We start from the raw sequence: 16,631 nt of genomic DNA, 5'->3' as shown, positions 1-16,631 counted from the left end.
TGAGTTTTAGGTGTACATTTGAGTTTGTTCAGGAGAGAGTTTGAATTTAATTGTTCACAGAATTTTGTTCACATTTCATCACTTTTATAAAACTTCAGAAAAATGACATCACTACAAATAAGATCTTGTTAATCTGGGTCTGTTCAGACATATAGTAACCATACTCAATTTTATCAGTTAGATTAAAAGTAAAAAAACAAAGACATGCATTTCATCTGAAAAATGACAGAAGAAATTAGGAGGAGTCCAGTGGAACTTTAAAGAAATTAGTTAAGAACACAAATTAGTTAAGAAATTAGTCTGTCATATCTGGTAACATCTTGGGGTATGTCTACACTAGCTCGGTAGTTCGAGCTAGGTAGGCAAATGAGGGCAACCGGAGTTGCAAATGAAGTCCGGGATTTAAATATGGAAACGAGGAATACTGGTAGTTCGAATTAGAGATCCTAATTTGAACTACCTATTCCGTGCCGCTTGTAGCCGCGGGCACGGAGTTCGGACTAAGGGGGATTTAAAAATGGCGGCGCCCAGGAAGATGCAAATGAAGCCCAGGATATTTAAGTCCCATGCTCCATTTGCAACTCTGGTTGCCCTCATTTGCCTGCCTAGCTCGAACTACCGAGCTAGTGTAGACATACCCTTGTATCAGCAGAGGTCACTATATACCTTATTACGGGGTATATTGCTATCCCAACTAATACATTTATGTTCGGGAGAATACTCAATTGGTGAATTTCCCAATGTGTTGTCTGAATTAAATTCCAGTTCCCCTAGGTAAAGTCAAAGGAGGCTGTTGTACCTTAAAAGCTTTCCTTTATAATGAAGGTATAGTTGTGTATCAGTTAAAGTGTTATAAAGTGTTCTTTTACATCATTTAAGATCTTACCTTTTTTGGTTACATGCTTTGTAATATTGAGTTTTTTGGCTTTGCTAAAGAATCCACGGATACCACGATTTTCTTCTTCAAATTCGTTGTCTTTAATGGTAGCTTCTAGTGCCAGCCTCTCCTGCTCTAACTTCTCTAATTCTTCTGTTAATTGAAAACAACACTGCTGAAAACTAGTAACACAATAATTTACAGTTTAAACTAAACAATTGATGACAATAACATTGAGAGTTATAATTATCTGTTGTGATTCTTAGTATCCACTGTAAATATTGGGATAATATCCATTCTTGTGAAATGGTTTTCCTAGCAGATAACTGAAAACTCAATCTGCAAAATCTCTATTTCAGGGTGCACCATACTTCTCTAGAGATATTGCACTGCTATCCATTGCTTTCTATCTTTAGTTCGCTAGTCCACTGGATTAGAAATAGCAGTATTAGTTGGGTCTGTTTTCTTTTAAGGATATCAAAGCACTTTATAAAGGTTGATTTTCTCTAGCTTGGGGAACACAGGCACAGATTTATTAAATAATTTGTTCAGGGCTGCTGATGGTGGGAAGCAAAGGAGCAGTTACCCCAAGGCCCTGTGATTTAAAAGGGCTTGGGGCTCCACGCTACTGCCACTGCTACTGCAGCACCAACAGTGGCTGGAACCCTGGGCCCTTTAAATTGCCATTGGAGCCCTGCATGGTGTGGTCCAGGTGGTGCTGAGGACTGTCTGGCGAAAGAGCTGAGGGCTCACAGTCCGTAGCCTCGTCCCTTCTGCCCAAGCCCTGCAAAGCCTGTTGTCCGTGGTCCCATGTGTCGCACTGAGTTTTAGGCCAGAAGGGAACACCAGATTGTAGTCTAACCTCTATATATCTCTTAACACCAACATCACCCAGCACCTGCGCATTAGGGCCTGGTCTACACTACATCAGAAGGTCAAAGTAAGATACTCAACTCCAGCTATGTAAATTATGTAGCTGGAGTCGACATATCTTACATCATGTTTCCGCACCATCCACACAGCAGGAGGCCGATGGAAGCATTTGCTCTCATCAGCTTCCCTTACTCCTTGTGTGGAGCAAGAGCATTGGCACCGAAGGGGGCACTCTTTGAGTTCCATCTAGTGGGTCTATATTACACCTGCTAAATCGAACTCTAGAAGATCGACCGCGGCAGATAATCTGTGTAGTGTAGACATTCTGTGTAGTGTAGACATGCCCTAAACCCAACAACCAAAATTAGAACAAAGTACTATAGCCCACAGGAGATTAGACTACTACGTGCCTGAGACAGAGAATAGGCAGGGCTGAGGTGAGGTTACTAAGTAAGGTCCCAATGCACAGCCCTCTGAAGTTAATGGAGTCTTCTCACTGACTTCAGTAGGCTGTGGATCAGATTCTAAATTGTGAATAAAATCTAGTTGCCTAATTCTCAGTTCCCTTCAGTAATCACAAGAGCAGGCTGACTCCTATTTTGGGATGCTCATAAATATTTGTGTACTTTCACTGAATATGTGACCACAGTAAATACTGGAAATATTGCAGTACTTTATCTGATGTTGATGCATTTTGAAATGCTCATTGCAGAGACAGAAGAGTCAGCTAAACTATTCTATAAATATAAGGTATACAAAATAGCTTCTGTTTTGGAGAAAATGAGATTTTTCTCCAAGGAAAAGTAGCATCTGCTGCTACTAAATTTATTATGGTGAAGCACTAGTTAATATAAAATAAGCATTTGGTCTGTAATAAGCTCTTTTTTTTTTAATAAGGAAAGGTGTTTTCATTGTAGTGAGACATGGTGCAGAAGTAATCTTCCTTGGCCAGTAAATTACTTCTGTGTGTGTATGTAATCATCTGCAGTCACTACAGTTTATTAGTGCTGTTGGCATTTGAATTGCTAACATTTCCTTTAAATTAGACTCTAGTATGATAGCATAGTGCCTGTGTTGATTAGAACGTGATGATAACCACTGACACACACTTACTCAAAACTAAAGATTCAGTTATGCTTTTAAACATAATGCTATCGTGAATGTAATAAAACATTCTGATAGATTACTGGTTGATCCTCTTAAATCTGTGACTCTCTGGTCCAGCAACATCTGTGGATCAGGATGTTGCTGGACCAAAGAGCCCTGATGCCTGGGAATGCGAGCCAGCCAGTGGGTCCAACAGAGGGGAGCCCTATGATCAACCTGATGAGCCCTGTCCCCAGAGAGCTCCGTCCAGGACAGCGGGGCAGCCACAGAGCCCAATCCCCTGGGAGCCTCAGCCAGGCGAGGCAGCAGTGGGACTGGCAAGCCCCATCTTCATGGAGCCTTGTCCCAGCGCAGCAGCAGCAGGGCAGACACAGAGCTCTGTCCCAGGGGAGCCCTGGTGGAGTGCGGCAGAAGTGGGGCCGTGGTGGCTGGGGAACTCTGTCCTTAGAGAGCTGGTTGCAGCTTGCTGAGCCCAAGCCCCATATGCAGCCAGGCTGGAGCCCCGTGGCAGTGGGGCTGGAGTGGAGCCAGCTAGAGGGGAGGGGCACTATCAGGATGCCAGTGGAAGGGAACCACCCTGATCCCTTGATCCAGCAAATTGCCTCATTTGGGGCTAGTCAGGTCCCAAGGGTGCTGGACTAGGGAGGTCCAATCTGTAGAAAATGTTCAGAGTTTGGCAAAAAAAAAAAAAATGCTATTACACTGGAGTCTTAGAGAATGTGCTTTCCCAGAGAGTTTTAAAATAGGAGTCAATTTTTAACTGTTTCCCAGACAAGTACATCGAAGTAGTAGGGATATCAACAGGGAAGACCACAGAGGCTGATTTAGAATTTAAAAGTGTGTTTTGAAGTGGCGTACTCAAGTGCTCTAGTTTTTTAAATGGAAGTGCTGGAATTTTAGTCCTTAATTACCTAAAAGGGGATTTGCTATTAGGAATTACAAAATTAGCTTGCCCACTAAAGAAGATGGGCTTTAGTGTTGTGGTTTGTGGTTACTTGCATAAAAAATTCACTATTCTACATGTCTCCCTTAGGTATAATGACTACATTTTGGTATGTGTATCAACAGGATACTGCAAGGAAAAATGAAAAAAGCAAACTTCCAGCTGATGGCAGCAAAGAGCCATCATGCTGTTTTATGATTATACATATACTCATTTTTGTATTAGATCCATTCCAGTTCATGTACAGAAAAAATACTTCATTTTATGAACAGTGGATTAATCACCATCGCTCAGTTGGATGTTTCCCCTTGAGTGGACTAACTCTCAGAGGAAAAATAATTCTCTTGAAGCCCTGAGGGTTCTTCTGGAAAGGGGGTGGTGGGTTGTTTGTTATTTTCCACTCTCGGGGTATGTCTACACTACCACCCTAGTTCGAACTAGGGTGGTTAATGTAGGCAACCGGAGTTGCAAATGAAGCCTGGGATTTGAATTTCCCGAGCTTCATTTGCATATTGCCGGGCGCCGCCATTTTTAAATGTCCGCTAGTTCGGACTCCGTGCAACTACACGCGGCATGAACTAGGAGGAGTAACGGTAGTTCCACGAGGAGTAACGGTAGTTTGGAATAGGAAGCCTTATCCGAACTACCTAGTTCGTGCCGCGTGTAGCCGCGGGCACGGAGTCCGAACTAGCGGACATTTAAAATAGCGGCGCCCGGCAATATGCAAATGAAGCCCGGGAAATTCAAATCCCAGGCTTCATTTGCAACTCCGGTTGCCTACATTAACCACCCTAGTTCGAACTAGGGTGGTAGTGTAGACATACCCTAGGTGTGCTTGTGAGGCTGGGAGATGCCTCCAAATTTACACATCCTAAGGATGAAAAGAGAACGTAATGGTAACTGTGTGGCTCCAGGAAACCTCTACTAGAAGAACCCTGCCACAGAAAAAGATACTGGCCATACTACATGCTTACAAGTAAGAGACAGTAGCTAGCTGTGTTGCCTCAGGAGAAGGACAGGAACCAAAGTATGATTCTGAGAGCCACAGTCTTATCCCTTAGACCATGGGGATGTGACAAGGAATCCATGCCAGACTTTTGCTGGCACAACTTCCCTCTTTGGACAGATATCTGAAACTGCTTTAGCTGCTTTAGTATTTTGGAATGACTAGATTTCAAGCCAACAGTGGAGATTTAATTTTTTTCCCACTAACATGGAGAAAATGGATGCTCCAGCAGTTGCACATATTTTATTGATGCTCAGCTTGTGGGTATCTTACATTAATTAAGCTATAGGTTATCAAGTCATATAGCAGGGTTCCGCAAATTGATATGTTTGGAAACCCATAGGAAAATGGTAGTTTTAAAAAGAAGCATACCTTAAGAATAGATGTTAAGTGCAATTCCATTATTCCATCACTACCTACCTTGAACCTGGAGGACTTGAGATATATCAAAGCCTTGGCTAATTCTGACGATAACCACACCAAGCTCAAAATCAAATGCATCGCTGAAATAAAAAATAAAAGTATTATGGGCACTTTTTCACCAGTGATTTGGCCAAAAAAAAAAAAAAAAAAGGTGGGTAACCTAAACTAAATTCCATATTCCCCAAAGGACAAATAGTTAAACTCCATTTACCCACATTTGCTCTTATGTACACTACTGCTTACAGCAGACATGTTGTGTAGAGCTCCTAACTTAAAGACATTCAGAGAAATGCTTGATATTGGCCTTTGTGGACCACACACTGCCCTGCAATGTTTAAATCCATCGGAGGTGAAATGTGGCCCAAATTAAGTGAATGTCAATTTGCAAGGTTCCAGTGATCTCCCTCAAGACAGAGGAGTTGGTGCTTGTGAGAAACAGAGATGCTGCCCCTGAAATTGACCTTCTCTCACATTTTCCTCCAAGCTCCCCCTTGACGGCTTTTTAAGGACTTGTTAAGGACTTGTGCCACCCTTGAGTAGCTTCTCCATGCTAGTGTTCTATCCAATCCCACTGAATAATGAGATGTGGAGTAGGTTTTCCTGCTGACTGAACCAGCAGTAGCTTGTGGGCAGATGTGCTGCTGGAAATTTAGACCATGCTAGGAGCAATTCACTTCTGAGTGGCTACTGCACCCTGGCCATAACCTAACCCACAAAGTTGCTGAGCCTTGGCCTTATGGTTCATGAAGGAAGGGGTTTCCACAGTGCTTTGGGCCTACAGGAGAATGCCATTATTCTTTCTTATCATCCATTGTGCTGGGTTCCCCCTCCCCCGCTCCCAGTGCACAGATAAGAAGAAAATGTAGTTCTACAAAACTGAGAACTGTGCAGCTCTCATATGCAGCTTTGTCAAAGCATCTCCACTGTGGAACTGATGGGCCTTCACTGCACAGGTGTTGCCTGGTGTGCCACAGTGGGGATACTTTTGTCATCTGAATGTTCATCCTTTAGGAACTTGGTTAAGCGTATTTTCATTCATGAGCTTAGAGGGAGATGGAACTCAGAACTCCAAAGGTGAAAAGTTAGACCACCAGCTAGCATTTCATACTTTCAGTTTTACTTACTAGGAATACTTTTTATTATCTAAAAAATCTTTTCTTTTTAGAAATGCAAAATAATTTGAGTCCACAGAAATATTATGATGAAAACAAAACTTACTGTATAACACCCACGTAGTTTTCAATTTGTACAGCAGATGCATCCCGCCAGTCTGTTTTAAATCCCAGTACCAAGGTATTTGGTCTCATCCTACCCAAACCTGAGGCCTAGTGATATTAAAAAATACTGCATGAAAAGGTACATATGCACAGGCTGTTGCTGTAAATGAGAAGTAATGGCAAAAGATAACTGAAGTAATGTTCTGGATATTCTTAAGATTTGATTACATTTTGTGAATGTCCTTCATGCCTGTACCCAAGCAGAAAGTAGAAAGATTAGGTCTACATTATTCCAGTCATAAATGGCTTTTAGATGAAAGAAATGTAGTTTTGCTAAATTAGCATTCATTTGCATTTCTTCTGACATGCTCTCATGAAAATGGTTCAGTAACTTAAAACCAAGAGACAATTTGTGCTGCTGTTTGTATGCCCTTTCTAACACAACAGCATCAGGCTTGTAACATAAAATAAATAAGCAAGTGTTTGGTGTTCCGTTAAGGACCTGAAGTACTCAGAGGGAGAAGTGGCAGTCCTTTATTTAAAAAATAAATCTTTGCTTTAGTTTAGGAATTCTTACCAGTTAGGTGAGATGATCTGAAAGTAACTGAGCAAACCTTATATATATATATATAATAGTTTGGAAATATACAGGAAGAAGAGGAGATTTTGGCAAGATGTGACATCAAACCAGGCTTCTTCCAACAAGATGTTCAAAGCACGTTTTAGGTAGAGATGGTTTTTAGGTAGACAGTGCTAAAAGCTTGATGCAGATGTAAAAAGTGACCAAATCTTGATTCAAGCTGCTTCCCCATAGTTCCAGTTAATCTAATTTGATTAAGTATGAGCGTAGACTGAAAAATGCAATCTGTTAGGAACATTTTCTTAGAATACACAAATATATTGGCTCTTGAGATATTGCATTTGCATATTTGTATTGCTATCAAAAGGGAAATGGACAGAGCCATGGGAAAATTGTTTTTGTGAGTTGTACTGACACATTCATATTGTACACATTTAAATGAATAGCTTGTCTACAAAACAATTTCATAACGATTTTCTCTATGATAATCTACCGGTGGTATGGCCACTTTCCCAAACTACTGAAAGGGAAGTGTTTATTTTGCACTCATATACCTGATTTTGATCATGGCATTTTAAAAAAGATGGAAGAAAAGATCATTAGGAGATAATAGCTCTTAGAAGCAACAAAAAAACTACTGCTTGGCAAACTGTTCTGTACACAAACTCCAGATAAAATCTCACTGAGCTTTATTACAATAGAAAGATTTATTAACACATTGCCTTATTAATACATTCTCTTACTCCCCACTGCCATCCATTGAACAAACATGATAAAACCCAATCCCTAGTCCGGCACTCTCAGGACCTGACCAGTCCCAAATGAAGGAATTTGCCAGACCAGGGGAGTTCCCCTGCCACTGGCTCCCCAGCCTGCTGCCCCTCAGTGTTCCTAGCTCTCCTACTGCCCCAACCACTCCTACTGCCAGCCCCAGCCGAGCTGCCATTGGCCCTGGACAGGCTGCTGGCCCTGCTGCCTCTGACGCCAATCCTGGCCGGGCTGCTGGTGGCCCCCAGCCTCAGAGTTGCCAGGCCACAGGCTCTGACTCTGGCTCCTGCCAGGCTGCTGGGGGCTCTGGCCCCAGTCATGAGCTGCTGCAGGATGCTATGGGCTCTGGCCCCAGCCCCCCACTGCCGCCTGCTGCCACAGACTCCAGCTCCAGCCCCAGCCCCGTACTGCCAGCTCTCCTGCCACTATGCTCCCTGGTCTCTCTGGTCCAGGAACATCCATGGTCCGTGTTGCTGGACCAGAGTATGCCAGTTTGGTGAGGTGTATCCTAAATCCTACCAGTGAGTGGCTGTTACAAGAGAACTGACAAAAAGTCTTTTGGGTGTCCATGGTCTGTACTGAGATTCACATGGGTGTTTCACACATGAAAATGATAAGATTCTTCCCCCGTATTTTATCTCCAGATGTACATGTTTACATACGTGCTTGCGAAAGACAAGGAAATGGAGGATCTAAAAGTGGTAGCAATTTAGCCTCTGACAATGCTATCTTCAGTGAAGTTAGGTTAATTTTAATGGACTGTTTAAAAGCAATCTGGAATATGTTTGGAGTGTTAGGAAAATGTTTCAGGAAGTGAATTTTTATTAATTGAAGTGAGCTTCACTATTTTTGCAAAATTATATAAAGTGATAAAAATATTTTCTGTGAAATGAAATACAAAAACATTATCAAATGTTTAATGTACTACATATTACCAACCACCAGAATTCGTTTGCTGTGCACTGACTACAGGTGCAGACATTGGTATGGTGCCCTAAAGGCACCTCTGTTTTCGTAATAGGGACTCATTCATTTGGGATAGAATCACCCCGCTTTGTTTCACTGTTCCATAGCCTGGAACCAAATCTGTTCTTGAAGTAAACTATACTACAAACAGAGGTATCATCAGGACACCCTCTACATTTTTAACATGTTATTCATATATTTGGGACCTTCTGGCAAGTAAAGAGTAAAAATGTCAGGGAAGCTTTGATGTAATACTCTTGAACGCGTTTTGTAAATAAAAAGCTTACTTGAAGAAGACTTTTGACTCCATCTCTAAAGCTGTCAGCTGCCACTGCAGCGTAAAATGCTTTTCTTTTGTTCTTTGTAAGCCAGGCCTGCTTTTTTGCCATGCCACTGTTCATCTCTTTAACACATAGCTTGCGTGGTCCCTGTGGTATGCAATAAAATATTAGTAAGAAGACTTTGTTTTATATACTGCACTGTGATTTTGAAGGTGTTTCCTAGTCTGTTGTTTGAGAGAAGTCAGAAAAATATATTTCCAAAAAGAGTCCATGGAGATTCAGTGCTTGTAAAAGAACTGTGCTGGTAACATAATTCACATTCAGTTCAAGAGGACCAAGGCTGTTAATGCTACTTAAATATAGTGATTCTGACAGAAAAAAAAGACTATTCAGAATTGTAACATCTTAGAACAATAGTGTGATGAAGTATCTCTGGGCGAATAAACTCCCTACCTGACTTAACTACATAAGCAATCCTACAGGAAGATTCAGTGGATCTTACATAGTCATTAAAACCCTATCTTCTGCCAGTAAGAGCAAACTGGACTTTACTCATCTGGACACACAAACTCCTTTGTTACTGTGTCTTTCCAGTGATCATCTGATAGTTTAATTGGGTAAAATTCAACAGCTACAATATTTGTAATCATTACGGGATTCCCACTGACAACACATAGCTGTTTTTATCACCAGGCTATTTTTAGTTTTACAAATCACAGAGGTTCATTGTATCACACTTTTATTATCCACTAAACTAAATTTAGCTTAAATTGTTAGAGAAAGAAAAACCAACAAAAATGTTTGCACTAGCACAACCACCTTGTGTTGTATTATAAGCAGAAACAAAATCTTCTAATGCTATATGAAAACTAATAATATTATAAGAAGATGCCTAATAAGAAAACTTGCTGAAGCCACACTATGTGAAGTTTTCTAGTCTAGACCCATGGACATCAACGGCAAAGCTCCCATTAACTTCAGCAATGTAGTATCAGGCCCATATACTCATGCAGGACATATCAAACTTAGGCTACGTCTAGACTGTATTGCTTTTCAGGCTACTGGAAGTAGCCTGAAAAAGCAACGCTGCGTCCAAGGAACGCATCTGCTTTTTCAAATTTTTTTTCGAAAGAACGGATATGCTTTTTTGCCATCCAAACCTAGTTCTATGAGGAATAAGGTATGGCTCGAAAGAGCACTTTCTTTCACAATTTCGAAAGAGTCTCTTTAGAAAGTAAATTGGAAAAATTTGCAGTATGCAATTTGCATATCTTTTTCCGATTTAAAAGTGCAGTTTAGGTGTAGTATATTAGCCCTCACTAGAAGGTTGTAAATTCTAATGTTCACTACATATTGCGTACTAACTGGCCCACGTCTCACTTGTTGCCATGAACTACAAGTTCTCTGGTATGACAATGTACTGTAATACAATTTGGATGGAACTACATTAACATGCACTGAGGATCTTTTGGTGTGTGGCAGCAGGGTCCATGTTGGCCAATTGCTACACAACACACTGGTTTGCAGTAAAATTTACACCCCTTTAGTGCAATCTAAGGCACCATGCAGAGAAGCCCAAAGACTTGTTTGAATTGGAAAGGAGCTTATCTAGGTCTTCTAGTACACACTTCTGCATTTTGGTAGCATTGATTTAATTATTACTAGGTAAAGGGTGCATTATCTGTATTTGACTAGTTCTAACAAAGGTAAGTCTATAACCCTTCTTTGCAGCTTGTTCTAGTATTTAGTTTTATTATAGTTAAAAAGTTTGTCCTGACATTTAAACTACACTTTTCACTGTAGCAATATAAGCTTTTTGTTTGTGGTTCTCTCCTAACTAAAAGACCAGATCCCTATAATCTTTACTGTATCTTTTCCCAACACATAGTTGTAGATACTAGGGATGTGAACGGGTAACCAGTGAACTAGTCTCTGAGAGCAGCCTTTGTTTGTGGCCCACCACAGGTGGAGGGCTGCTCCAGCCCCATGGAGGTCTGGAGGTGGCCACCCCATGCATGTGGGAGCCAGGCACAGAAGCCAGCCACCTCTCTTGCAGGAAAGAGGGGACAGGAGCAGCAGCTGGGCTGGAGCAGTCCCCCCTGGAATCCCACTTAATCAGTTAACCAGTTAAACCTAAGGTTTAACCAGGTTACTTATTAAAAGGAATATTATATTATCTCTGGTAGCTACTTATCATATAATAACAAAAAGGTGTACTTAGGTAGCTCCATTCTTCAAAATATTCTGGAGCAGAATCTCATTTCTCCCAAAAGCTGGTTTGCTAGAACTTGGGTATTTTGATTTATATCCTCTATTCCTGAGACCATGCTGCCTCCTTTTCCCACCATTCTTTTCTCTAGCCTCTGTGTAGCTATTTTTTAAAGCTTTTCCTTCTAATTCATATTTTTCCAAACCTTTTCTCATTTTTGCTTGGTCTATTATGAACTCCGAGACACATCTCAATAAGGCAGTAAGCAGCAGGCTCCACATCAGCTGATAGCCATCTTGTCAAGACACATGACAAAGTTCATTGACATGCTGTACTCAGCATCAATGGCAGCATTGTGAGCCAAACGAGGAGAGAATGGAGCTCTTCAGTGCACACTGGAGAATTTTGCTTTTAATGTTTAGGTTCACATACATAGACCCTACCGTATATACTTGGCAGCAGATGCAGAGACCATTGTTCTTTGTGAATGAATGTGTGATGTCTAATAGAGCAGGTCTTGTCATGGGTCCTTCCGTTAATACTATGCACTGGGGTCTGGAAGAAGGGGAAAACAGTTTACAATTAATTGGGAGTCTGTCTAACCCCAGATTAAGCCATTCACTACTTCCCTGCAAACCTTACCTGAAGTTTTTCACATGATCTTCTATAGCAGTTAATTCCAGTGCACTGTCTAATGCATTAACATAGTAAAGAGCCTGTGCAGATGAGCCCCAATTTACCTCTGTGTATGACAAAGAAAAATACAGCATATAAAACTCTTTTCTAAGTTCTGTAACAAATGTCAGCATGCGCTTCTCCATGAGCCATCGCCCTCAGCCACACAAATACGGGGTGTACGTGAAAGAGGCGTGATACAAATACAAACGTACAAATGAATCCTGCCTCATTCTTTGTGTGAAAAGCATAGGAAATGTTCTTCCTCCGCTTAAGAGATGTTTTGCTCTCTGTTCCATTAACTTTCTTCCTCTCTCCCACACATAAAATGGACACCCCTGAGTAAAGCATTTGCATTTGATGTGATATTTCAGCAGAGGAAATGAAGCCATTAGAAAGGCACATTACTAGCTCCAATGAGTTGAAAACCACGTGTTTTCAAAGAAGAAAATTGAAGGTATGCCAGCCCATCACAAGCCAGCTTGTTTTGCTACTGAATGCTTACTGTTGCAACCTCTTTATAATTTATGGTGTCTCAGAGACAAAGAATACTGCCATGGTAAGGGAATACTTGTGTAACAATATAACATGCCATTGTCCTTTCTCCCTACACCTAACAGCCAACCTGTTCGATCGCCTCACCCTTCAAGGGCGTGCACTGGGCATTGTCAATAGTCCTGCTCCCTTCTGGAGCTAGATTTTCAGTGCAGAGCTGTAGTGAGATGGTCACCCCGCTCCAAGCATAAAAAGGGTTAAAACAACTAGGGGGCCAATCATTAGAGGCCTTGCAGCAGCTAATCAGAGTCCAGGAGGGCTGTATAAAAGAGATGGCTGGCCAGGCTCACTCAGCCTTGCTCCAGCTATGGAGTAGATGGGACCTAGCTGCCAGGGAAGTAGGAGGCTTCCTGATACAGAGCTGGACTGGGGAAAGGCGGGTAGATCTGGGGAAGCTCTGGCCAGGCAAGCTCCCAGGGTATGTCTGCACTGCAACGTTATTTTCAGGTATTCTAGTCTTCACAGCAAGCCCGTTATTTCGGGCTTGCTATTCTGACATCCCTGTAAACCTCATTCTACAAGGAGTAAGGGATGATTCGGAATCGTGCTTTGTTTTGAAATTTGGTGCTGTGTAGACAGCATCAAATGACGACATAAGCTATTTCGAAATAGCATCTACATAAGATACCCCATTTGTGTAGCTCAAATAAGACACTCAGTTTGCACACCCCCAGGCTGCAGGGCCGAAGGGAAGGCCTGAGGGCACTTAGGCTGCAGGGAGGCAACCAGGGCAGCTGAAGGCAGCAGATCCATACCACTGCAGTTTGCCCCTAAGGCAGAAGCTAGATGAAGACTGGCAGTAGGGCCACTGGAGCAAGGTGGGTATAGGGGGTTGAAGGTTCCCTAGCGGGGAGGACCTCAGAGTGTGAAGGCATTGCAGTCAAGCAGTACCCAGAGGGGAGGATGCTATGGTCTTGGAGTTACATGGGCCCTAACACAAAGTGGTGAGAAAAAAAGGTAACATCAGGCAAAACACTGGCCAAAAGGGGTGCTCCAGTATGCTAATTCCCAAGTGACCAGCAGGAGGCACCATGGTGGTGAGTCCTGCCATGTTACAAGAGCCAAGTGGCAGCTCTGCATCCAACACACCTTGGGTTTCTTGGCACAGCTGCTGAACTTCTAATGCACATAAGGACTTGAGAGATGCAGGGGGCAAGAAGTTTTAGTTCATCCCTAGACCAATGAAAGAAAGGAAAGGAAATACTAGTGCCCCAGGATCCTAAACATAGTTGCAAAGCAACTCTCAAGATTTGGAGAGAGCGGAAGCTGTGCACCATTGTGCCTCCTAAAGGGCCTGCTGGCAAGGCAGCCCATCAGTGTTCCCTAAGACTGATTCTAAGAGCAGAAAGGAGAAGTAAGTAGTAGGGGTGTGTCAAAACATCTGAAATAAGAAGGGGGTTAGTCCTGGGCTTGTGGCAGGAGAAAAGCCAGGGAATGTTCCTTCAAATTCCAAATGTGAACTTGCAGGGACTGGTCCCGTGTATCCTGGCAAACTTAATGTTCATGAACCAAGTCCTGCAGTTATTGCACAAATCCAGCAAGTGGCAGGTCTAATTATGGGCATGTGTAAAAATCTAGCTTAAATTCCCAGCTGTTTGCTAAAATGCTCAAGGCTGTTAGTCTGGCAGAATGTGATCATTCAGTTGTGCGTAATCACTTTCCAAAAGCCACATCTTTTTGCTGCTGATATCCTTCTTGTTCACTTATACTGATGTTTGGCTGAAGAAATCAGAGTGGAAGTAAATTATTTCTAAATGCTGTGGTCATGCCTGTGTAAATGGGGAGCTTTACCAGTTATACCAGTGTAGAATTAATATCATATGCAACTTTCTGATTTCTGAACATGTTTTTTTTTCATTTTCTTTTTCCTTCCCAATGTAGGAAAGAACATCACGCCTTGCTGAGTATCACTAAGCTGCCAAAAAGAATGTAACATTCTATATAGGTGGTTAGTAGAAGTGTTCCTCTCCTGGTGGGACAGAGGGAGAGAGTTTCTATGCAGATATGTAAGCAGGATAGCTTGCTGCTTTTTGTATGTCTTCACAGCTGAGTTAGCCCAGATGATTGGAACCCAGGTCTGAACATCTGGATAGTCTTGCCTAGTGTGAACCACCATAGATCAAAGTCCTGCCTGAGTTACAAGTCGTGTCTAGACTACATCTCTTTTAAGACACAGCATTTCTACATCCCATTTCTGTCAAAAATGCCCTATCTAAACAGCCTTTTTGGGGGGAGGGTTCGAAAAAGCCCCATTTTGAAAAAAGCGGTGGCCGCCATTATGCAAATGAACCACGGGAAATTGAAATCCCGGCTTCATTTGCAATATTGATGTGCCTAATTTACATCCCTTTACCGAAAAAGGGATGAAGTCTAGACGTAGCCACACTGTCCTCTTTGGTTCTGCATTTCCCTGTGCCTGTCACTAGGACTTCTGAGGGCATAGTCTGTGGTTTTTTGCATTTCAATAAGACAAGGTGCTCTAGGATTCTTGTTCATCCTTCTAAGCATTGGAGGACTATCTGCACTCCACTGATGTAGCCTAGATCCTCACTGCAAAATGGGTGGGTAAAGAATTCGAGTGAATGTAGAATCCAGGCTCTATAATTCACACCTAGCTAGTCCAGGTGGAAAGCATCACAAACTCTGGTGAGAGAGTCTTGTGTGTTCCAGTAAGGGGGAGAAGATCTGGGCCACACTAAGATAAGAGCCCCAGTTAACTCTCCAGTGAAGAAATAGCCTGAAAGTAGTGACTGTTCTGATGTAAGACTTCAAATGGAGGAGTAGCAGATGATCCACTTCTGGATTTAAAAAAAAGAAAGAACAGCTTGGTTCATTTGCACAGGTGAGTCTGCTAAGACCAGCTGAGCTAGACTGCTAGTTGCAAAAGTCTGATAAAGCAGTATATGTTTGGGAGCAAAATCTCCCTCAGTAGATTCTCCTCAGTGGTGGTTCTAGCACCAGCAGGGCTGGTTGAGAAGGCCAGATGAAAGCTGCAGCTTGAAATCCTTTTAATCTAGGAATCAGTAACAGAGTTTATACCTCCTAAAGAGAGTTGGAGTTTGTGATTAGGGCATTTCCTTTTGGCTTCCCAAAGGGATGGATTACAGGCAGTCCCCGACTTACGTCGGATCCGCACTTACGAACGGGGCTTTCTCGTCCCGGAGCTCACAGGCAGCGATCCGCCACCTTGACCTCCGGGGCAAGAAAAGCTGCTCCCGGTGCCCCTGGTCTACTGGAGACCGTCTCCAGCAGACCAGGGGCACCGTGAGCGAAGCCGCAGCAGCGGCGGGTTCCGGAGCTTCTGAGGCTTTGCTCTGGCAAAGCCTCAGAGGCGCGGGACCGCACTGCGGCTGGGGCTTCGCTCACGGTGCCCCTGGTCTGCTGGAGACCGTCTCCAGCAGACCAGGGGCACCGTGAGTGAAGCCGCAGCAGCGGCGGGTTCCCACGCTTCTGAAGCTTTGCTCTGGCAAAGCCTCAGAAGCGCCGGAACCCGCCGCTGCTGCGGCTTCACTCACGGTGCCCCTGGTCTGCTGGAGACGGTCTCCAGCAGACCAGAGGCACCGGGAGCGAAGCCCCAGCCGCAGTGCGGACCCGCGCCTCTGAGGCTTTGCCAGAGCAAAGCCTCAGAGGCGCGGCACCCCGCTGCCACTGCGGCTTTGCTCCCCGTGTCCCTGGTCTGCTGGGGGGGGGGGGGCGCAGCTAGTGTGCCCCCCCCCAGCAGACCAGGCTTTTGTTGCCGGACCCTGGGGCAGAGCAGCTGGGGCGCTGCCAGTTGGTCCCGCAGCGCCGCTCTGGGCACTACTGGACCAACCCGGCAGCACCCTGGCTGCTCTGCCCCAGGCGTCCTGATTCAGCCACTGCTGGTCAGTTTCAGCAGTGGCTGAATCAGGACGCCTGGGGCAGAGCAGCTGGGGTGCTGCTGGGTTGGTCCAGTAGTGCCGAGGAGCGGTGCTACTGGAGCAACCCAGCAGCACCCCAGCTGCTCTGCCCCAGGCGTCCCCAAGTCAGCCGCTGCTGAAACTGACCAGCGCTGACTACAGGAAGCCCGAGGCAGAGTTGCTCTGCCCCGGGCTTCCTGGAATCAGCACTGATCAGTTTCAGCAGCAGCTGACTCGGGGACGCTTGGGGTTCTTAAGTTGAATCTGTATGTA

General features: G+C 43.7%; 1 protein-coding gene across 5 annotated transcripts in view; it reads right to left on the bottom strand.

The window, feature by feature from the left end:
- The window catches only part of SLC12A1 (solute carrier family 12 member 1), a 75,241-nt gene that overhangs the window by 17,452 nt on the left and 41,158 nt on the right, over positions 1–16,631 (bottom strand). For 4 of the 5 annotated variants that reach the window (XM_006135065.5, XM_006135064.5, XM_006135066.5 and 1 more), the window contains 6 exons: positions 11,893–11,992; positions 11,694–11,805; positions 9,048–9,188; positions 6,448–6,554; positions 5,227–5,309; positions 887–1,030 (listed from right to left, as the gene is read on the bottom strand). In XM_006135065.5, coding sequence (XP_006135127.3) covers positions 887–1,030; positions 5,227–5,309; positions 6,448–6,554; positions 9,048–9,188; positions 11,694–11,805; positions 11,893–11,992 — 687 coding nt within the window. The remainder of the gene's footprint in view (positions 1–886; positions 1,031–5,226; positions 5,310–6,447; positions 6,555–9,047; positions 9,189–11,693; positions 11,806–11,892; positions 11,993–16,631) is intronic. The other variant, XR_016350661.1, reaches the window with a different exon arrangement.

This window comes from Pelodiscus sinensis, chromosome 14 (genome assembly GCF_052426305.1).
Source record: "Pelodiscus sinensis isolate ZL-2025 chromosome 14, ASM5242630v1, whole genome shotgun sequence".
In the NCBI taxonomy this organism is placed as follows: Eukaryota; Metazoa; Chordata; order Testudines; family Trionychidae; genus Pelodiscus; species Pelodiscus sinensis.
Note: the sequence above shows the minus strand (reverse complement) of the source record. Positions and strands in the feature narration are given on the sequence as shown.